Raw genomic sequence first — 23,165 nt, 5'->3', positions numbered from 1 at the left:
TTGAAAATACCATGATGTATCAACCAGTTAAAGTACAAGACTTTTTACTATAATTTTTTTTTGAGTAAACAGTAATATTTATCAGAACACACACAAAAATAATAATAGTATTTTAAATCAAGTTTATAATACATTACATAACTAGAGTACAACTACAAAAAGATTTGACTTTTTAATATAATTAATTTGACATTCTTGCGTTTTTGGTAGATTATTTATTAGTTATTACAAACGAAATATAAAGTTTTATTTATTTATTTATTGTTAGTTAGTTTAATGCGAGCCAAAAAGATAATCTACTATATTGTTTTCTGTACAAACGAATCTGCACGATTATCACTTTCTTTGGCCAGATCTTCCAATAAGGTGTGTGTAACATGCGTTTTCCTCGTTTTTCTCCCCCTAGTAGAGGAAAGTTGACAACTCAACCTCATCTACAATAGTGTTTATTATATACTACTTGTTGCATGCGCCGACACACTAAAAAATTATACTAAAATTATGAGAAATCGTAACTTCAAGTCACATTTTTTATGCAATTTTCGTGTGCATGCTTGTAAATGTATGTATAATAAGACGTGTGTAACATGTAAGTCTCTCATTTGAACAAGGAGAGGAAAACTCTAGCCACACAGCCTTATCTGTCATTGTTAGAGAATCATGTGGCAGAGAAGAGAAACGAACAAATTGTGGGGATGAAAGTCAAAAGTCCAAAGGGCAAGTGGTAACAAAGAGTCACTTCACAGATCACATAAATCACCCGCCCTGCTTTGTCTTCTAAAGCCACCAACCAATCACAAGTATAAGATTGGATTGTGATCTTGACTTGTCATGCACATTTTTTATGCTAACAAATGTATTAACGTTTGTACTTGTACCACCGTTGCAATTAAGTTATGTTTCCTCCACTTTTATATGAAAAAAGAATATTCCATTTTTGAATTTTCTTTGTTTTTGTTTTTGTTTTTCGGTATATTTTCATATATAATGAAGAGTTTTTAATCCTATCATTTGAACCTAGCTAATAAGATGGTTAAGTACATACACCTAATTTGAGGGAAGCAACTATTATATTTATTTCTAAGCTTTTTTTTTGGAAATGGATTTTGAGGTGAGGTTTTACTTAAGTAATAAATTGGTCATGATTTTACATTGATTATTTTTTGAATTAGCTAAATAGTTATTTAAGAAATTATGTTTTCCTTATCCAAAAAAAAAAAAAAGGTTTTCAAGCTTGCAAATTTAATGGGGGAGATACCATTTTTTAAATTTTACTACTATTACCATCCTCATAGCACTACTACTATTGTCAACATAATTTTAAAAAGTGGAATGGTTAAAGAATTAGAAAAAAGGCATGATTTCTAATTTTGATTGTTTTTATTGAATCGATTTAGGATCTGGTTCTCAATTGAATTAGTTGATTCGATCCAGTTTTAAAAATCATGATTATTAACACAACCCCCACCTCTTATTACGATGTCTTAATAGGAAATATTATGATGTACTAATTGAGTTCAAAATTCTTATACTTTTAAGTTACAAATATTATTATTGTTTTTATATTTTTTTTAGAAGGTATTATTGTTTTTATATGAACCATTACTACTATTATTTTTACTAATACTATGAAATCATTCTACCATTAATACCCAATATGTTATTGCCAGTGTTATTAATCTAATATAATACATTAATTTCTCACTCTAAAATTTTGTTTCTTTTAGAGAGAAAATATACACAATTAAACAATAAAAGTTTTTAAAATTATTAAATAAATTCTATATAACCTTCAAAATTTTCATTATACTCATGTTGTCTACAATGTCTCCTTGTACCAGATAAAGTGATAAAATATAATAAAAAGCATGAATATTTGCTTCTGAACTATAATCATCCATTACTTTTATTTCATATTACTATTATATTAGAGTATTAAACTCTTTGCAAAATTCTCTCATGCTCAAAAGGTTTTTTTTTTATTTACTCGTTTATTTTTATTAGTAGAAAACAGGCTATCATTTTCCCAATAATAATAATAATAATAATAATTATTATTATTATAAGGACTAGATTTGGGTCTTTAGCCCAGACAATGGATGGACCTAAGTCCAAAAAGCTCAAAACAATGAATTTGTAGAGAGTGGGTTGGAAAATTGGGTTAAAATGAGTTATACAACAAATAAAGTGAGCTCCATTGACAAGAACAAGAAAGTAGATTGAATTAATCCAAAGAAAGTCGTCCTCGGCACTGTCCGAGAAAGTTAGTTCCTATATATTTCTCACAAATTTGATTACAAAATTAGTTCTTGATTGTTACAGTGTTTTTTTTCTTGATTTCTCGATTCTCTCTCAATGGAGGGTTTCTTCTATTATATAGTTCTCCTTAAGCGATCTTGGCCCTTCATTTGTTGATCATCCAAACCACCACTTGAGTGCTTGTCACATCGGACACCCTCTTAGTCCCTTTGTGCGTTGGGTAGCCAATGCAACACTATTCAAGGGTTTTCTCCACATTAATGCAGTCAGGAAATTAGCTGCAGAACATTCAATGCGGTGGTAGTAACTTTTTCCTTAGATATTTTAGGACTCCTCTCTAACCTGTGTTCCTGTAGTGCTTATCCATATCAACAGAATGTTCCTGGGACGTTCTCCTGAATAGCAGACCACCCCTACGGACCTTGACCTTGGTTAGCCGAGGAGGCATTCATCCTCGGCAGAACCCCTTGGGCCATTATGATCAAAACCAACTTCTTCATTTGCTATCATGGGCTCTCTTGATAATGTTTTCCCTCCTTGGACGCCTTCCAGTCATTAGCTTGGGCCTTAGGCTCATTATATACATAAATAATGAACTTCTGGGCTCAATACCCCTACAATAATAATATAAATTTCATTATCATAGATTTTTGTTGATACATCATTATCATAGAATTAATGGTGTATGATAAAAATTATACAAACATTACCAACACAAACATTAGTCAAAATAGACTGCTAGTTGTGTTATAGAGTTTACATAATTTATTATGAATCATCCAATGATCACATATATAATGTGACACAAAAGATAACAAAGTGGTACACTGGTACCCCACTTTCCCCTCCCCGCTATTTATTAATCGAACTGAGTTGAAAAATCGAATTTTGATCTCTACTCCACTCCCTCAAAAAAAAAAAAAAAAAAAAAAAAAAAAAAAAATGTTGACAAGGACAAAAGTTTACCTGCCACACATATAATGGATTTGGACAGAACACAGTTCCCAGCCAACTCTCTCTCACTGCACAGATCTTTTTAAAACAGTGAGACCAAAAAGTCAAAAACCACCAAAAGCTCCACAGCTCGCTCTTTCTCTCTCTCTCTCTCTGTTCTTTCTCTCTCTACACTCCGATGAGAAAATGAAATCATGCGAACCAGTAACTCCAACCACCACTTTCCTCGCCTTTTTACGCTACTCTTCTTCTTCTGAGAATTGCAATTCTCAGGAATTGCTAAGAGACTTTGCCACCCGGGAACTCAATGCTTTTCTCTGGATTTCACTCATCGCCATCACTGCTCTCCTCCTCAGAAAAGTCGCTAAGCTCTTCAAGCTCTGGGCTCAGTCTAGGAAAATCCCTGGTCCTCCTTGCTCTTCCTTTTACGGCCACTCCAACCTCATTTCCCGCGAAAATCTCACCGGTCAGTTTTCCCTTTTTTTTCCCGGGAAACTAAATTTCGAATTTCTTATCTTTCTGTTTCGTATCTGAAAAAGGAAAAGAAAAGAAACCCAGATTTGGAAATTTAAAATTACGATGATTGTGTGTGGGTGTTTTTTTTTTTTGTTAACTAAATAAAAATATTAATTCAAGTAGAAATTTATAGATTGAGAAAATGGGTTTTTTGTTGTTTAACTCTACGAGTCAGGTGGTTGATTTGTATGTTGTTGTTTATTTATTTATTTTTATTATGGGTTTGATTAGTGAAAAAAGTTTGGAGGTCAAAGTTTTTATTCCAATTGTGTTCATGAATTTTCGTGGGAACCAAGCAGATAATGGGTTTTTTTTTTTTTTTTTTTTTTTTTTTTTTTGTGTATGATGCTTTTCTTTTTGTCTGATCCGTCTTTGAGCATGTGGAATTTCAATTTGTTTGTTGGGTGCATTTAGAAGCTTCTGGAAATCACTTGTTGGGTATTTTGAATTTTCAAATATAAATAGCTTTGGTAGAATTTGGAAGAGAATTTGGTTGATGATGATGATGATAATGATAAGTCAATAGGACAACCTTTTTGTTAGAAGTATTGTCGGGTGTGCGAGCGAGAGATTAGAGAGAGATAGAGAGAGAGAGTGGAAGCACGTGTGGAATTAACGTTGTTCAGCCTCAAAACATGGACTAGGATAACGGACTTGGGGCTTGATTAGGATTGAGTCTTGATATCTCTTCAACATGTTTGAAATAAGTAAGGTCAAGTAAGAAAAGAAGTTTTGTTATCCATTGGCTAAAAAATATTAAAAGCTGACACATTTTCTCATATATATATTTCTCAGCATTGGAACAAAGATAAGGTATTCAACATGGAAAAGTAAATATCTTGATCAATTTTGATATGACCAGAGTAGCCGGTCTAATTAGTTGCTGTTTTTTTGTACCATACCCACTATCATCATCATCTTCACGACTATCGAAACAATAAAGCAATGTTAAACCCTTTGCTTTGCTGCTTAAAATATCATAGCAAACTTTTGCTCTTTGGATGAACTTTGGGTTGCTTTCTTTGTTTAATATTGTAATCTTTGTCATTTGATAATAAAACTACCTGCAGATCATTTGAGTTAATGATGAAATCCATTTTTTTTAATCTCATGATAACATGTTTCTTGTATAGGAGGATTTTGGAATTAGTTTATACTTTTTACTTTTTTTTTGGTGTGTGTTCCTTCATGAATGTTTTAATGTTACTTGTCCGTTGGCTTTCAGATGTTTTATTGGTTTCACACAAGAAGTATGGATCAGTTGTCAAGCTGTGGTTGGGTCCTACCCAACTGTTGGTGTCAGTAAAGGATCCAGCACTTATCAAAGAGATGCTTATAAAGGCTGAGGATAAATTGCCTTTGACAGGGAGGGCATTCCATTTGGCATTTGGACCATCGAGCCTCTTTGCTTCATCTTTTGACAAGGTATGAACTTGGGTTTTCATTTTTCCTTTCTTCTTTCCCACATGTACTTTGTTGTGCCTACTTTTGAAGTTGTAGAGGTATGTTCTGTTGAGTTAAACTGGGGAAGACAATGTGTGTGAGATATTGGAAGTTAGTAGTATTAATAAATTTTGAATGTTGTTTTCTACTTGGGAGTTACTGTGCAATGTTCATGAAATTTTGATGAATTAGTTAAGTATAAGGGAATATTAAGCTGGAATAGTTTCTAGCTTATTTTATTTACTTATCTTCTGCTGTGGTGTTATAGCATATTATGCTGCTTGACAAAGAAGCTGGTTGAAATTCAGGAGTTCAGAAATGAATTTGGACTCTTGTGACAATGAGAGGGTTTAGCGCCTCATCATAACATATTGATAATGCACTCCTGCATGTAAATTTTGTCTTTTCTTTTGTTGCTGAGTTGTAGTATATTATTTCAATTATAAAGTAAGAATTCTGCAATGGGAGAAAAATGATGAGAATTGTCTTGCAACAACCACGTATATTCGTTATACAAGCTTCTCACTGATTCCTTAGAATTTTGGTTGCATATTGGTTGTTGTAGCCTTAAATGAGGTGCAAAAGGGAGTGTAGGATCTATGTTTCAGTAACTCTCTTAAATGAGAATATAATGAAGTTTCTGAATACCGTGTTTTGGCTTTATTCCCACCCCTCTTTCCCCCTGGCCCACGTTTATACTTTCTTGTTAGTGGTTGCTTTATTTTGAAAATATACTTTTGCACTTTGATATCTTTTCTTTTCACTATCTGTAATTATTCTTTTGTACGTTTTATCTAATATTTGGAAGAAGATGAACTGATTCTCTGTCGACACCACCCATTAATATATTTAATACTTTGTCATTACTAACTTAGTTGCTTTATACCAGATCCCCAGTAGTCTTCTATCACATTAAAAGTGATTCTGTGTTCTCAAAAGTTTGTAACAAGAAGTTTTGAGTAAAATGTTAATTGAAGCTTGCAATGTCCAATGCATCCTTTCATACATTTGATTTAAGTCATCAGGACACAAATGATGATTAGCTCATGATTTTATGGCTAGGTTTGTTATATGTTTGGGTGATTTAAATATGTGTCTATCACATTATTGCTTTTGAGTTGCCAAAACTGTTTATATACTATATCAAGATGGCTTCTCAGTTATAACATGAAGAAATTGCCACAGTTTTAGAACTCCAAAGCTGGTTGGATCTTTTGAAGCATCTAAATCGAGATCAGTATGGAAAGATGTAGCTCATCTCTACTCTCAATTTTTAATTATTTCTTAGTTTAATAATGTGATTGCACATATTTTTCTTTGAACAAAAGAATTCAAATGATTATTTGTACCATCATATGCAGGTACAAAGGAGAAGGGAATCATTGGCGACGGAATTAAATGGGAGATTGATTGAGAGAGCTTCTGTGATTCCAACAAAGGTTGTGGACTGTATCATGGGCAGAATACACAAACTCATGGATAAAGGCAGTATTGATTGTAAAATGGTTTCTCAACATATGGCATTTACCTTACTGGGAGCTACACTCTTTGGAGATGCATTCTTGGTTTGGTCTGAGGCAACTGTTTATGAGGAGCTCCTCATGATGATTGCTAAAGATGCTTGCTTTTGGGCCTCATATGCTGTTACTCCAGTCTGGAAACAGGGATTTTGGAGGTATCAGCGTTTGTGCACAAAGTTGAAATGCTTAACTCAAGACATTGTCCAACAGTGCCGAAGGAATTACAAGCTCTTTTGTCATGGGGATGGGAACCTTCATAATGAAACTGCAAACATGGGAATGGAATCTGTATCTGCCACACCATCTTGTTCTTGTGTTGAGAGGCCAGATAACTTTTTTTCAAATGAGCTCAATGGTCATCTTAGTGCAAGAGAAGAACCATGTGGAAACATCATGGGGGTGATGTTCCATGGATGCTTAACTACAGCAGGTCTGATTGGTAATTTATTGGAGAGGCTTGTTACACATCCGGAAATACAGGATAAGGTAGATTTTTTTTTCATATCTGTTCTATTTTAAGTTCATGATGCTCTTTTTCTTTCTGATGTGTATTTGCTGCATAATTCCTGCTTTTGCCTTTAAAAGTGATTGTATTGTCAATATATTTGCCTTATTGGCTGCTGTAAATTAGCATGTCTCGTTTTGAGGTAGATGTTTCAGTTGCATTATCTCCCCCCCACACCGCCCCTCCCTTACCTCCTCTCTTTCTATTGTAACACCTTTTATTCTCTATTTTAAAATTAATATGAGTGCTGGGGTTTGAGAGACACCCTAGTGGTTCCAGTACCTCTTTTGGTGCTTGGGCACTGGGTTTGAACCCCACCAGTGGCTCCCTCCCCCCTATTTACCTAATAAGAAAAGAAGAATGCTACTTAATTCTATTCTGCTTTAACTTTTAAATTAAGGTTGTAGTTCCCAATAGCCTCTTCAGGCTAAAATAGCTTTTATAATAGGTTTGAACTTTCGAGCTCACCATCTTTACTATATGTATTAGTATTTTCTCCATGGATGAAATTCAAGTATGTTGTCCAAATCCACATAGAACTAAAATTACCAAAATTATATTGATCCATGTAGTGCTTCTAATTCCTGGTACAGTACTGAAGTCAGTACTCAGTATGCAGTATGGGGATTCAAGATGACGGGTTTGGCTGGAGAACGGTGGCAGTTTGGGATTGAATCTGGTGCTAGCCAATGGTTTAGCCTGGGCAGAGATGCACATGCACTCGACTGCACCAGGGAGGTTGGGTAGTGAGGGCGGGGGGGGGGGGGGGGGGGATGTTTAAGATACAAATATCATGTCATAATACATATATTTTGGTTCTATTTAGAGGGTCTACAACAACAAAGTGCTAGTCCCAAATTTTTTGAGGTCGGCTATGGATCCTTAATAGATTAGTCAAGGTCAACCACATAGTAAAAAATAATTTTGATCAATTATCTATGAAATACATGTTGAAAACTGACAGCATCTCCTCCCTTTTTTACAAATTGTTGTGCTAAGAATGAAAATTGGGAAGATAAATATAGCAGTTGTATTGACTAATGTTTTGGAAATTGGTCCTTACATGAGCCCTCCTATTCCCTACAAAGTGGGAGCTTTGTGCACTGGGTACAACCATTTTTACGTAAGAACTTGATGACTTCCATTGATCAGGGATAGAATTAAAAGTGTGATTTAATTGGCATTCTAATTCTGCTTTTCCTTGCTTTTAAAAAGAAAAATTTTCAGTTGCCAATGTTTTTTGGTGGCATATTAAGGCAGAGATCAACAGTCTGTTTTTTTGCATATTTTTCTGCAGATTTACTCAGAGATTATTACTTCTAGGAAAGGGTTAATAAAACAAGACCAACAATGTGTTGATAAGATGCCTTTATTGTTAGCAACTGTTTACGAATCTGCCCGTCTTCTGCCATCTGGGCCTTTGCTACAGAGATGTTCCCTGAAAAATGGTAAGACTTTGCTTTACTTCATATAGAAAATACTCTCTCCTTTGTTTGTATGCACCTCTCTCTTGCAATGCACAGAGTTTGTCTTAGATCCAACTTCCAAATGTTTATATCCTATTATAGCAGATGAAGAATTCAGTGGAATTTGTGTATACATAATAATTACAAATATCTAGATAAGGAATGGCAATGCAGTGAACATTCTGTTTTTAAACTTGATTGTTATAAAACCTTTTGCTCAGTGAACTGTTTTTTATAAATTCTGGGAATTTGTCTTCAGTGCCATAAATGTCCATTTGCGCATGTTAGCGCATATGTTATGTTTGGACGAGAGGAGGATATTTATTTTCAAAGTGGTCATGTGTGTAAATACTTTAGAAATGGTGGCTTCACTTGGACCAATGCAAATAGTCAAGCAAGTTATATTAATGATAGGTAATAGTAATGAGGAAAAATTGTTTTTTCTGTAATTTTGTTTGTGTTCTCTTTTCTGGTAAGGCATTGTATGAAATAGTTCATAAAAGTCAGCTAAGTATATAGCAGATGGTTTCACCTGGCATGATGCACAAAAAAAAAAAAAAAAAAAAAGAACTTTGCTGTTTCTACTTTTGGCAACAATTGGCTTTCAGTTTGTAGTTTTTCCAAAAAATTTAGCTTTAGTTGGTGGTTCACATAGCCTTGCATAAAGCATGTTAAAATACACAATACACACCATGGTAAGATAAAATTGCAAATGTTAATAGGATATTCACATAACATATACTTTGATGTTGATCAATACATCTTTACTTTTTTAAAAAGATTTTGTTTTTTGGGTTGGTTGGGCATATGATGGATATTTAACCATGTTCATAGTCAGCAATGCAATATACGAGGATATTGTACACTTAACAACAGACCTTGTCAAGATTTTGAATCTGAACTACTTATAAATTTTTTTTTTTTAAATAAAAATCTGTCCTATATTTTGAAAGCGCAGACGTAGAGCTTATTAGATACGACACCCTGTGAATATTGTAGCTATGTACAGTAACTGATTTGGTTGTTGAGTGTTGTTTATTTTTTAATTATTTTTCGCAACTACTAAGTCTTTCTTATTTTTCTCATCATATTTATCTAGACTTCAATCTCAAAACTGGGGTAACCATACCAGCTGGAGCAGTACTCGTTGTGCCTGTGCAGTTGGTACAGATGGATGATTCTAGTTGGGGCAAAGATGCTAGTGAATTCAATCCATATCGTTTTTTGTCAAAGTCTGGAAATGGATCTGATTTGTTGCTTAATACATCACCTACAGGTTTCACTCCTGTCTAAGTCCTTAATTTATCCATACTTGCAATAAATTTTAGGTTAAAATATTCTTTTCAACTTTGAAATATAGTCCAGGTATCATTTTTGTCCTTAAAATATAAATTGTTCTGTTTTCATCCCTGAAAATTAAAAATGTTCTACATTCATTCTTCTGTTTGCTCCATTAAATTTTTTGCTGACATGTTTAATGGAAGAGACAAAAGAACCTGGACGACATATCAGGGACAAAAATAGAACACAAATTATATTCTTTTCATCCCTAAAACATAGTCTAGGTTCTATGTTCATCCATAAAGTATGCATTCCTTTAGACACACTGGTAAAACTTAACCAAAGTGGATGAAATAGGGGACATTTTAAATTTTTAGGGATTAAAATAGAACGTGGACTATATTTCAGGGACGTTAGATATGCTTGAGCATTATAATTTGGAAGATTGATTGTACTGCTTCTTGAGTACACCTCTGGAGTACTTGGATGATTCTTTTTTGGTTCAATATAATTATTGCTCAATATCAAAATAACAAAATGAAGAATATTTTTGCATAAATCTTATTTTCCAACTGAAATTCATTTCAGAATTTTATGAATATTGGCATTCAAGACCCAAAATGCCTAGTTCCATGACTTGTGGCAGTTTTAGTTTAATTATGTTTACCTTAATCCCTCTCCTTGTTCAGTTTTGAGTAACTTCTTGTCGTTCACACAGGAACTCATTAATGAATATGGTTTACATTAAATTTTATAGATATATTACTTCAGCATCATTTAAAGTTAAATCTAGCTTGCATTAAATCACTCTCTTCTGGTCTCTACTTGGTGGTGAGTTGAAGAATGTGTGACAGTTTTGACTTGATTTTTTAGCATAACATCAAATCATCAAGGTTAACACAGTCCAACTATAACAAATATTTGGTACTAATTGTTAGCAGGGGTTGCTGAAGAACTTGTAAGTCCATGCAAAAGCAAGTTCGTCTTGAATGATCCCAATGACAATGTGGCATTTCTTCCCTTTGGTTCTGGTACACGTGCTTGTGTTGGTCAGAAATTTGTAATTCAAGGGGTTATGGCATTATTTGCGTCGTTGCTTGAACAATATGAGGTTTGTGCTATAATTTGTTACATTTTCTTCTCATAATTTCCTATATCAAGCATATTTTCAATGGTTAATTAGGATAAACTACCACCTATATGAAAAGTTTAAGCATTTAGGAAATAGTGAACTTAACCCACTCTCCTCACGTGTAAAGCCATACTTCCCCTTAATAAGTGGAACCCAATATGTGGATTTTTAAGTTTTGAGTGGGAGGTAGAGTGGAGACATGCTTCAAACTCAAGATCATCTGCCCTGATACCATTTATCTCAAAAGTTTAAGTTGTATAGAAATGTTGAATTTAATCATTTAACCATTATTCTGACTTAGTAAAACTAGCTGTTCTAATAAGTCCTTAACTTTCAAATATTCATACAGCTAGAGATGGAGGATTTAATGAGTAAATTTGTTAACTCCCAGCAAAATCTAATTTAAAGGCATTATGTGGGTGACATTATAATTGGAAAGTTTTGACTTCACATTTGAGCCAGAGTAGCCAAGACCAGAGTAGAAATAGTTGATTGAAGATCCTTATTTGCTGATGCTAGATCACAGGGTTAGGGCTTTGATGCTTATGATGGTTGCCCCTCTAAAGATCTTCTTGACAAAGATTAAAAATTTAGAATTTAAATGCAAGAACTATACCAAAATATTTACAGAAGAAACAATGTTGAGTGATCAACATCAAAAGCCTAGTCTGTTAAGTCAAGAGTAAGGGCGATGAAAAGATCATTAATTTTACTAGTAGAAATAGTGAAACTAATGAAATCTGATATCCAATACCCTAGTGCTTGTCAGCCTTTACTCTTCTAGCATGATTAAGAATAAGCTGTCACACTTTCTAATTCAAGGTTTCTCATGGCTAGAAAAGATAAACAAATAGAATTTATGCTGGGATTGTTGATGAGCAAGTTGCCCACTGGTAATGATTGTGATTAAACCACTGATTGGGAGTTGAATTAAAAATTCTGAAACAAGAGGTGACCAGATAGTGTACAATAGGATAATGGCTGTGATCTCTCAATAGAGAGGCCTATTGGTGCCTTACCACTTTTCTATGGGATAAAAGATAGAGAACCTAGCATTACACTAAATTACTTCAGTTCAGCATCTCTCCTGAGGTTCTTGAGCTTCACACCTTAGGGCAACAGCAGGAATTTAGAATACCTACAAGGCTTAAAAAGTGCAGTTTCTTCCTTATTTTTAGATCCTTCTAATCCATAAAAAACTGTTAGGTACTTGTAGAAACTCTCAAATTGCTGCTGCCTTAGAAATTCAAGTTTTTCAGTAATTTTGATTTGTCAATGTTTGCTCCTTTGAAAGTCTGAAATTATGAACAAGTTTCTAAACTTATTAGACAGTAAATCTGATGTTAGTTTCTGAACTTTTGATATTGGATTTGTTTCTTTTAAGTTGAAAATTTCTATTTATCCCTTGCTCTGTTTCTTTCCTATTTGGCCAAGAAATTGGTGTTGCCAACATATGGACATTCTGCACTACCTTCTATGAATTTTGATTGTTCTTTGTTTGAATCAAACTTACAGATAAGGCTTCAGCCAGGATCTCAGTGTGATTTAAATCCATCGATGAACCTCGGTGTTTTTCAGCCTCCTCTTAGTCCAAAGATAGTTTTTGTAAGAAGGAACAGCTGAAAGTAAAGAAACAAAAAGCTTGCTATGTGGATCTGAGTGTTTCTGCATCATCACTTGTCTCTTTTAATTGCAAGTCATCGATGGCAAGACATCTGGCTCTTTTTTTCATCTTCCTTTTTATGACTCTTTTTTATCCTTTTCTTTTCCAAAGTTGATGGGGAAGCATTTTTATAATTTGAAGTTTGATTTTTGCTCGTTAGCTGTGAAACGGGAGGATGCTACATGAGTAAAACCAATCTTTGCTCGTTTTTTTCCACCCTGTTTTTAAATAGGTCCAGTGCTGACTGACTGCCATGACAGTTTTTAAATTGTTTTTGAAGCACTCTGGGCCTATTATTGCAGCAGAGCCTTGTGCTTTTCTTCCTCACCTTTGGATTTGGAACATAGAACTGGTTTCTTTTTGTTGTAAGCAGACACTTTTTTTTCTCCAGAAGGGAGTTTATTTTGTATTGTATCACAGACAAAAATGTGTATGGGGATGTATTGATTTACCAAATAAAATTTGTACAAAATTTGTATAGCATCTACAATGCAAAACTAAGTTATGGACACAGTATTCCTTAAAAGCCGACATCCTGCCTTCTTTTCCAGTAGTTATTCTCCATTAAAGTGACAAAATTTCAATATCCCCTATAATGTGAGTAACAAAGTTATGGAGGCAGTATTCCTTAGAAGTAAAACAGAATGTTGTCAGCAAGCCAATCTATCATCAGTTGGCTTGGCGTCTCTAGTCTGAGTACTATCTTTGACTGTAATCTGCCTGGACAATGTGTTCTTTTCATAATATGACATGTGCATAATAAAACTCTAGTTAAGTAATAGTGATTATAAGCCATATCTTTTCATACCATTAGTCACAAATGTTAGACATCTCTGATTAAGATTTCTGTTAATGATCTCATCAGTTTTGGTGTTGCATGCAAGTAATGGCAATCACTTCTTAATTCACTAGTGAAAACCCCGATTACCTCCAAGTTGTCCTTGGCATATTCTTGCAGAGGGAAACGAACAAAGCAATAACGAACCAAGTCATAGCTTCTTTGACTTACTAGATACTAAGTGCCCATTTGTTTGCACTTTCAGATGGCAAAAAGCACTTTTTGAAATAAAAAAAAACAATTAGGCGTTTGGTAAGGTTTCAAAACATGCTTTCTCAAAAAAGCTGCATTTTGAAATGCAAAAAATTGAGCCTTTGGATGAAAGCAGGTTTGAGGAGCTTTTGCAAACACAAAAGCACTTTTGGTCAATATTACTGTTGGAAATGCAAGGAATGACCCAAATTACCCTCATCTCATTAACCACAAAATACACTGAAAACTGAAAAAACAAACACAGAAAATAATAGCTACAATATGCCGGAACCTCCACTACCAATCTCACTCTCAACAACTCGATCTGAATCTTTTGACATGGCTGAGGTTGAATATCGAGGAGGAGTTCTGATGCATCAATCTGACTTCAATTCCCATTTGGTTTTGGGGTTATGAAGAGAGAGAGGTATTGAAGATTTTTGGTGAAATTAAGAGAAATTACCTTAGGTGAATCTTCCCGATTTGAAATAAACTCCTTTAAAGATGAGTGAGCCTTACCTTTTTCCAATGGAGTTTTCCGATGTTCCTTGGTGGAGGTGGTGCTATGGAGTGGGTACCGTGGAAGGGGATGAGAGAGTGATAGAGAGGAGTGTTTGTTGTATGGAAAAAAATTAAAAATTAAAAAAAAAAAAAAGAAGCAAATGAGTGGCCGGCCAAGAGAGTGAGGATACTTGTGAGATGCGTGGTTGAGGGGAGTGGGTTAGGTGAGGTCGCAAGTGTGGCTTTCTTTACTCTTGAATTGAGTTGGACGTTACAAAAGGTGTAGGGTTGGCTCTTGTGGCTGAGGAAAAACAAAAGGAAAAAAGAAAAAAAAAAGAAAAAAGAAAAAGAAAAGGGAAATGGGTTGGGTTGGGTTGGGTGGGCAAGGTGCCAATAAATATATTAAAAGAATAGAATATATTTGAGTAACGTCATTTGAAAATAATATTGTGAAAATTTATTGTGAAAATGTTGTGAACATAACACTTTTTGAAAAGAAAAATGCTAAAGCCAAATACTTTTTTTACAAAATCTTTTATTAAGATAGTCATTTATTATTAACATGAAGTAATTATTATTATTTTGAGAAACTTATTATTATTATTATTAAGAAGAAGTTGATACTAAATATGAAATAAACTCCTTTATATATATATATACACATTTTGTCATTTTTGATAATTTATCACTTAAACCACCGCTTTTATAAGTTCTAGTCAAACATTTAACTTTTTCAAAAAACACTTTTTAAAATTTTTTACCAAACACTCAGTATTTTCAAAAAGCCTAATTTCATACCGCACTTTTTGAAAACCTCACTTTTTCAAAAAACCCAGTTTCAAATAGTTAAACCAAACTCACCCTAAAGTTTACAATTTTAATTTGCCTGAGTTTGCTGGAAGACATTATTGGATAGATGGTTACTTGCTATAGGAATCGACTTACAGCTCAACCTCTTCAACCTCACACTACTCTTCAAATGGTTGTTTTGTCAAAGGGTCCTTGAACTCAACAACTAATGAATGCAATCTTGATATGCATAATCGAGCCCAAATCTTTTGTCTTGTATATTGTGCTTCATTCCATACTCCACTAATAGGAACACCACACCACTTCTTTCATTTTATTTTTTCCATATGAAACTAACTAGATGTTGCTTAATGTTAAACATTCATGCTTCCATCAATCTTTGCACCCAATGGATGAAGCTTCAGGTAAATGTAATTTCTTCTCTTTTGGGGATTTTGGAGTTCGGTAAATCTCTAATTTTTTTTTTTTTTAATTGCAGATTTTGGGGTTTGTGGTGGGTAACACATTAATAGTTTTCTCTGGGCTGTGGGTGAGTAAAGAGGGTTTGTGGAGACACGGACTGTGAAGCTGGAGGTAGGGGAGGGAGTAGGCGTCAACCTCTTATTCTGGGCTTGTTATATACATTATATGTTTGATAAAAATGTATATAATTTGTGCCTATTAATATTTATAAGTTCTCAAACAGACTAGAGGTTTAATGATTCTGAATTTGGCACCGTGGTACTGGAGCTCTGGAACTATTCTAGGCTTCAATACATGACTTTTCATATAACAACAAAGCCTAATACCATCTAATTCCAAATTGAATACCCAACTCCATGTTGCCAAAATGCAACTCCATAGGGAAACTATTAGGACTAATTATAGTTTGTGTTTTACATGTTTGCTATAGCTTTTGAAATTTTAGACTGGTCTTTAAAATTGTAAATCTCTTTTTATCATGTTAGTTCAAATGAGAGTTTTATTATTATTGGTGAGTGTATACAGGAAACAATTGGGATTGCTAGATTTTGGGTTTTATATGTTTGTAGAATTTCTACAGGAAACAATGTGTTGGGTCAATTAAGAATTTATGTTTTGCGAGTTTGATGCTAGATTGGTGAAGGAATACATTAAACATTTGTAGTACAGTGATTAAGGTCAATAAGTGTGGCTATGCTGCTGAAATGCACAAGCTATGAGATGTAAGGTGAAATTTTAGATTGTATGGTTGTTGTTCATTTTGACTTAACTGTCTTATCAAAGGCTAAAAGCTTTCTCTATGAACTTAGATTCTAGCTGTGTTTTAGTTTAGTATATTGCCTGAAGAAACTGAGGTGCTTCGTGGGAAAACTTTTGTTACAAACTTAATCTTTTTATTTTTGGTAATCAAATCTTATTTTCTTTCACAATTTATTGCAGATGTGTTAAGCCAATATTGGTTGTGTACTACCAAATTTATGGCACTCCATCGTACAATGCAAGATGGTAAGCTGCATTTACCCAAAAAAAAAAAAAAAATCCCCTTTGGAGCCAACCTATACCAACCTATCTTTTTTTTTTTTGCTGAAAGAAAAATTTATTGAACCACAACAGAAACAGAAGCCTGAGCAGCCTCAGCCAAGATAACATTAACAAAACTTGGAGGGCCAAATCCCATATCAAAAGAACCAAAAAAAGATTGGCTAAGAGACCAATTGACTAGCACATGTGCAGCCTGATTAGCCTCCCTATGAACCCAATTAAAAAATACATGGCCATAGTCACTAATTACATTCTTAACTGAGTCCACAAATTCAGAATCCTCTAAGGAATTACCTTCCCACCAGCTCTAATGGCATCTATACAAACTTTACAATCACTCTCTATAATGCAATTACAAAAAGAGAAGTTCAACGCAATGTGGGCAGCCAATAGAATGGCATTAGCCTCTGCTTGAACAAGGATATTGGTGTTAACTTTCTTTGAAATCGCAAACACCAACATCCCTCTCCAATCTCTGGCAACAACAGCTATACATGAAGATAGATCACCTACCGCTGCATCACAATTCAATTTTAGCATACCTTGACTTGCACAACACCACCTAGCACTGTTTCTAGCTGGAACACTTGTCAACATTGGAACTTTAGGCCGCCAATGCTCCAAAAACAGCTTCCGAATGCTTCTGATAACTTGACCCTCCATTGGAAGAGATTTCTCATTAATTGCTTTGTTTCTCCACATCCAAATCAAATCTAAAGTTAGAGCACCAAATAACAGGAATTCATTTCTTTGCTTTTTATCCAGCTGGAGAGATGGAGGAGGATCAATAAGTAACTCAATCAAATGAGACGGAGATTGAACATGCCAACTATCAATTCTAATGTTCCAATGACTATAGAACCAAATAGCTCTAGCAATGTGGCAATGAGTAAAAAGATGCAGGGCTGACTCTGTCTCAGCATTACAAAGAGGGCAGCTAGTATCAGAGGAAGGGGAAAACTCACTCAACTTGTCCCTAGTGGGAAGAAGATTGAATGCAATTCTCCAAAGATGCATCTTTAGCCTCTCATGAATGCTGGCCTTCCATATATTCCTTGTAAGAGAAACACTGCCAGATGAATTGTCTCCTTCAGAAATGAGACGATAACAAGATTTCACCGAGAACTTCCCATTTTCAGATTTGGTCCAAGTCCATCTGTCTTCCATACCAAAAGACCAAATTGGGATGTTTTAATAGCTACAATAGACTTATGGTCAAACAGATCATTTAACAAAATATCATTCCAGCCTGAACCTGAAGAATTTAGAAGTTGAGAAACTACCAAACAAGAATTATTTACTTGAGCCCTTGGTGTTGGAGTAAAACTTGATTTGTCAGGTAACCAAGGGTCTTCCTAAACTAAAATAGTATTCCCAGAACCTACTAATTTACACGCTCCCAACTTGATTATATCCTTCACCCTTTCAATGCTCTTCCAAACCTAAGATGCATTAGAGGCTTTTGGAGCTCTAAGCCAATCAGCTCTAACCTTGTACTTAGCAGCCAATTGCTTCACACAAAAACAATTTTTCTTGGACAGAATCCACCATCCCAATTTGGAAACTAAAGCTTGATTCATCTTCTCAAACTTTTTAAAACCAAGTCCATCTTCATCTTTCGGCCTACACAAATCATCCCATGCCATAGGAGTGTAAAACTTATTAGAATCCTCTTTTGGCTTCCACTAAAAACATCTCACAGCTACATCTAACTTGTCATTAATTTTCCTTGGGAGCAAAAAGGTGGACATAGTATAATTAGGGATGGATTGGGCAACAGATTTAATCAAAGTAGCTCTACCTGCCCAAGAAAGGTTTTTACTCTTCCAACTAGCCAATCTTGCATCTACCTTCTCCTTCACAAAGGCAAAATCTCTAGCCTTGTTATTTGATAAGAATAATGGCACCCCCAAGTACTTAGTTCCATGCTTGAGCTTTTTAAATCCCAACTGGTCTTTAACTTGTCTAAGAAACTCAAGATGGACTCCTTTCGAACTAAAAATGCCGGACTTCTCAACACTTATAATTTGCCTAGACCATTTGCCATAGCAATCCAAGCAATTCAGCAGAGTTCTTATTTCTGACAGCTTGACATTGCAAAATAGCATCACATCATCAGCATAGAAAAGCTTTGTGATAAGTGGAGCTCCGTTCGCTAAATGCACCCCTCTAATATTACCCTTAATCTCCAATCTACTAATTAGCCTAGCTAAGACCTCACAGCCAATGATGAAGAGATAGGGAGAAAGGGGACCCCCCCTGTCTCAGACCCCTAGATGGGTTGATTTTTGCTTCATGACCCCCTATCTTGTTCATTATCTAAACCAATATGTGTATCAAACAATTTGTTAAACTTTCATTCCACCCATATCATTGTGCATCAAATTGAGAAACAGGGCACGCTGGTGTGGGCATTATGGAATGCAAGGAACACATTTTACTTTTGAGGGGAAATAGCTTCACCCAAACTAGGTAATGGATATGGCCGATCTACTGCTACAAGATTACGAGGAGACTGTTGTGTATATACCAAATAGTAGCACAAAGGAGGAAAGACACCCAGCATGGGTTCAAGGGATAGTTCTTTGATTTTATTTGTCATGGTTTTCTGGTTTAGAGTAATACTAAATTCACAAACTATTTTGTAATATTTTTACAAACTGTTAATGTGACCAACTTCTTATTGGTTTTCATCTAGGCATACTATTAATAACACTTTTTCCTTTACTATTTTACAACATTTTTTACAAACTATTAATGTGGCCTACTTCTTATTGATTTTCATCTAGGCCAACTATTAATAACACTTTTTCATTTACCAATAATTGTTCACCACATAAGCAATTTGTAAAATTTTTTGTAAAAAAGTTTATATCTCTAGCATTATTCTCCTAGTTTAATGTACCAGACCAAATTGGTCACTGGCATTATTGTACTTGTTTTTTACATTCAATAATAATAATAATTCTATCTTCTATTGCAGTGTTGAGAGACAAAATGTTTAATTAATTAATAGTCTATCTTCTATACTTAAATGTTTAATTATGCATGAAATTGTTCAATGGTTTTGATGGCTTATGAAAAGTAATCTTTCAAGTCAAAGATAGTGCTAGTAGTGCGACTTGACACAATAGGGCCGTTTGGTAATGTTATTCTAATAACGTTATTTAAGTGTTGTGAAAATACGTGTGAGTGAAAAAGTGTTATAAAAATAAGAGTTGTGTTGTTTAAATAATGTTACCAAACATGCCTATATTCTCTTGAAAACAAGAATTACATATCAAGAGTCTTCCAAGGATACCTGGTATACATCTACATCTATATATTACTAAAAGCTGAAGCGTAGCATTTAATGTTGCTATGCTCAGGTTGAGCCATATCAGCAGCCATGTCATTACTATTTTTTTTTTTTCCTGAATTTGTCCTACAATTTAAAAATGGTTTTTCTAAATTTAAAAATCCTAATAAAAAGAAAATAATTCACAACCCTAACTTTTTCACGGTTACAATTTCAGACAACAACCCTTTGTGTTCCACTGTTATAATTTCAAATAACAACCCTTTGTGTTCCACGGTTACAATCTCAAACGGCAACCACTTAGTTTCCTAATGCCAGACTTTGGCTTTCTAACTCTTTCATCTCTTCCTCTCCTCACACTATATTAATACTGAAAATCTCTATCTATCTATATATAATATAAAACACCGCTTCTTATTGTTTGCAATTCAATATTGTTGCTGACAATCCAATATCACTTTTCTTCCAATGCATGCATAAGTTTAGTTTCCATGTATAATATATTTTGGATTGTGTTTGGTGGGTGTGGGGATACAGGCCCAAATATATATTGGGCCTTGGGCCTTGTCCGAGGAGACACAGTGGTCTGAGAATAAATCAACAGTAAGGAAGGAATAAGACTAAAAACTTCACGAGCAAGCCGTGGCTGTAAAGACTGGGAGAGGCAGGCCGAGGAGGAGTACCTCCTCAACTAAGCAAAGAAGGGTCAGAAGTTGAGTTCTACTTTCCAGAGTAACACTCTAGGAAGTTCTGTTAATAAGGATATGCATTGTGAACGTACATGACAAAATGGAAGCTAGGAAATATCCAGGAAAAAGCTGTTACCACCGTATTGAATGCTCCGTAGCTAACTCTCTGACCGCATTTATGTGGAGAAGACCCCTGAACAGTGCTGCCTTAGTCGCCCCAACTCACAAAAGGCTTGTAAGGGTGTCTGATGGGACAAGTACTCAAGTAGTGGCTTAAATGATCAACAAGTGGAAGACCAAGATTATTCAAAGGGAGATATATAATGTAAGAGACCCCTAAGGAAAGGAGGATCAGAAATAAAAAGAAAAACACTGTAGCAATAAAGAATTGAACTTGCAATCAAACTTGGGAATCAATATATAAGAACTGATCTCCTCGGACTATGCCGAGGACGATATTCCTTAGTTCAAACTTGTCTATCTTCATTTTCTAGTCATCAAATCTACTTTACTTATTGTCTGATTCATTAGGGCCCAGATTTCCAACCCACTCTCTACAAATTCATTGTATTGGGTTTTTTGGACCTAAGTCCATCCACCTTTTGGGCTAAGGAATCCAATTCTGGTCCTTACAATGGGGAATGATGAAAAATTAGCTGTTAGCAAGGATTGTGGAACTAATGTTTGCACCAATTACTAGATGGAGGATTTTGTTAAAAGGGTAAAGGAAGAAACTGGTGGAAAATGTATTTTTTCTAATATTAAAACCTTACTTTTCTTCAACTACGGATTAGTGAAACTAAAGAATATGATTATTATTTTGTTAAGTGGACATTTTCATAGAGAGGTCTTTGTTATTGTCAAGGAAGTTAATAAGTTATTTCCTTTTTCAAGGCATATAAGCTGCACTTTTGGGAGTATCTAGGGTACCATGGAAAAGAATGAACACTGCTAAGGGCTTGAAAACAACTTTTTGTTACTCTTTGGGGTCATGTTTAACTTTGCCTTGAGGTGAAAAATGAGACTACATCATACAAAAATACAATCTCTCTGCAGAATGTACAACAATATAGAGATACGACTATATACAGTAATAAAGATTTCCATTCATGAGAAGTGGAAGCATACAAGCATAAACAAATTATTTGCGTATTTATTTGTATGTGAGTTTTTGTTGTTATATTATTGCAACTTTAATGTGGAAATTGTTATATGAACCTATGAAGTAACCGTCAAGTTACTATTAACCTTGATTCATTTGTTCATATATACTCTAGAGATAACATATATAATATTATATCATGTTAATATGAAAATAATTGACATTTTTTGATTTATTAGTACTTAATAAAGAAAACAAATATGTATAATATATTAAAATAAAATTGCCAAACTTTCTCATGCATAGCATGGATTAGCGACTAGTTATTATCAAAATTTGATTCAAGATATGAGCAAAATTTTATTAATATGTACACCTTGATCACAAGGTCATAATAAGTTAATAACGTGATAGTTGACAATAGTCAACTTTTCCATTGATAATACATAATTCTCACATAATGGTGGAAAAGAGTCTTGCATGCTTCAAGATCAAATGCTTAAACAATCTTAAGTGTTGTGACCCTACACAACTGTAAACAAGAAATCACATGTACTTATTTAGTTCCACACTTGGTGTGTCTCTTGCTTCTTGATTGTACATTCTATCTAACGCCTGCAATGTGAGAAAACCACATGAGCCATCACTACGTGAATGCAAATAATTACTACCAAGAAGAAATTATTGTGAAACATATGGTATTTTGTTATCATTTTTGTAAATATTTTCGCTACTCCTTTAGAATAATTTGTTTAGTTTCTCATGGAAAAATTCCAATGCTATTACTACCAACCAAGAGCACATAAAATCTTCAAAGTCTGTTCCTATCTGAATGCAAAAAGGACCAAAGATTCACCCATTAGATATTTGCTAAAACAATCCAAATGAATTTGTGTAGTTCACAAGTAAAGCAGTAGCAAAGGTCTTTCTATTTTGAGAGGAAACCTAGCAATTGGGGTCAAAAGTTCACAATAGCTCTGGTTGGGGATGCACAAGCGGATCTCCATATACCTCTGAAGTTAATGCAAGCAAAAACTGGTGATATTTTCTTGCTTAATTTCATAGCTCTATTCAACACAGAGACCAATCATAGCATAAACTTCAAAATTTTAAAAAAGTACTTAGTATAAGCCATAATAAAATAGCTCAGTATTAGTTTAAAGTTTCTAATAGATATTTTTACAAAAAATCTCCTATGCATTTTCAAAATCAACATTTAAACAAAATAAAACCATGAACTACCGCCAAACCCAAATCATAATAGTCAATTTCTCACTCCTGTACATGACACTGTTTATCACTGCTTAGATTGATTTTCAATGAAGATTCTTAAATTCCAATTTGTAAACGATTCATTTCCTGCGTATTTTTTCTAGGAATGGGCAATGGGAGAAGCTTAGAAAACCAAAAAAATTATTAAATTCATTTGTTTCTAAGCTTCCCTATGGGATTTCTAAAATCTTAAACCAAAAACTAAAATGTTAAATTCCAAT

The 23,165-nt window shown here is 34.3% G+C and overlaps 1 protein-coding gene and 1 long non-coding RNA gene across 3 annotated transcripts; both read left to right on the top strand.

The window, feature by feature from the left end:
* Window positions 1-3,264: 3,264 nt before the first annotated feature.
* Window positions 3,265-13,222, top strand: LOC126723465 (cytochrome P450 72A397-like). Of its 2 annotated transcripts, none has more exons than XM_050426886.1 (7): window positions 3,265-3,679; window positions 4,955-5,154; window positions 6,534-7,178; window positions 8,495-8,645; window positions 9,763-9,939; window positions 10,886-11,055; window positions 12,592-13,222. In XM_050426886.1, the coding sequence occupies exons 1-7, from the start codon at window positions 3,400-3,402 to the stop codon at window positions 12,697-12,699; spliced, it is 1,731 nt and encodes a 576-aa protein (XP_050282843.1). In that variant the 5' UTR covers window positions 3,265-3,399; the 3' UTR covers window positions 12,700-13,222. The 2 variants fall into 2 exon arrangements, with proteins under 2 accessions (XP_050282843.1, XP_050282842.1); XM_050426885.1 differs by having other exon boundaries at window positions 10,883-11,055.
* Window positions 13,223-15,073: 1,851 nt separating this feature from the next.
* LOC126724531 (uncharacterized) lies at window positions 15,074-15,764 on the top strand. The gene is made up of 2 exons (XR_007655022.1): window positions 15,074-15,484; window positions 15,559-15,764. It is a non-coding gene; the product is annotated as an uncharacterized LOC126724531 (long non-coding RNA).
* Window positions 15,765-23,165: the final 7,401 nt, after the last annotated feature.

Source organism: Quercus robur, chromosome 4 (genome assembly GCF_932294415.1).
Source record: "Quercus robur chromosome 4, dhQueRobu3.1, whole genome shotgun sequence".
Classification (NCBI taxonomy): Eukaryota; Viridiplantae; Streptophyta; class Magnoliopsida; order Fagales; family Fagaceae; genus Quercus; species Quercus robur.
The sequence above is the reverse complement of the archived record's forward strand: the minus strand, read 5'-3'. Positions and strand labels throughout refer to the sequence as shown.

Excerpts from the sequence above, each read along its gene's own strand:
- LOC126723465 (XM_050426885.1), top strand. The coding sequence starts at position 3,400 with ATGAAATCATGCGAACCAGTAACTCCAACCACCACTTTCCTCGCCTTT. Across the intron at positions 3,680-4,954 it reads TTCCCGCGAAAATCTCACCG|ATGTTTTATTGGTTTCACAC; the intron begins GTCAGTTTTCCC and ends GTTGGCTTTCAG. Across the intron at positions 5,155-6,533 it reads TTGCTTCATCTTTTGACAAG|GTACAAAGGAGAAGGGAATC; the intron begins GTATGAACTTGG and ends CATCATATGCAG.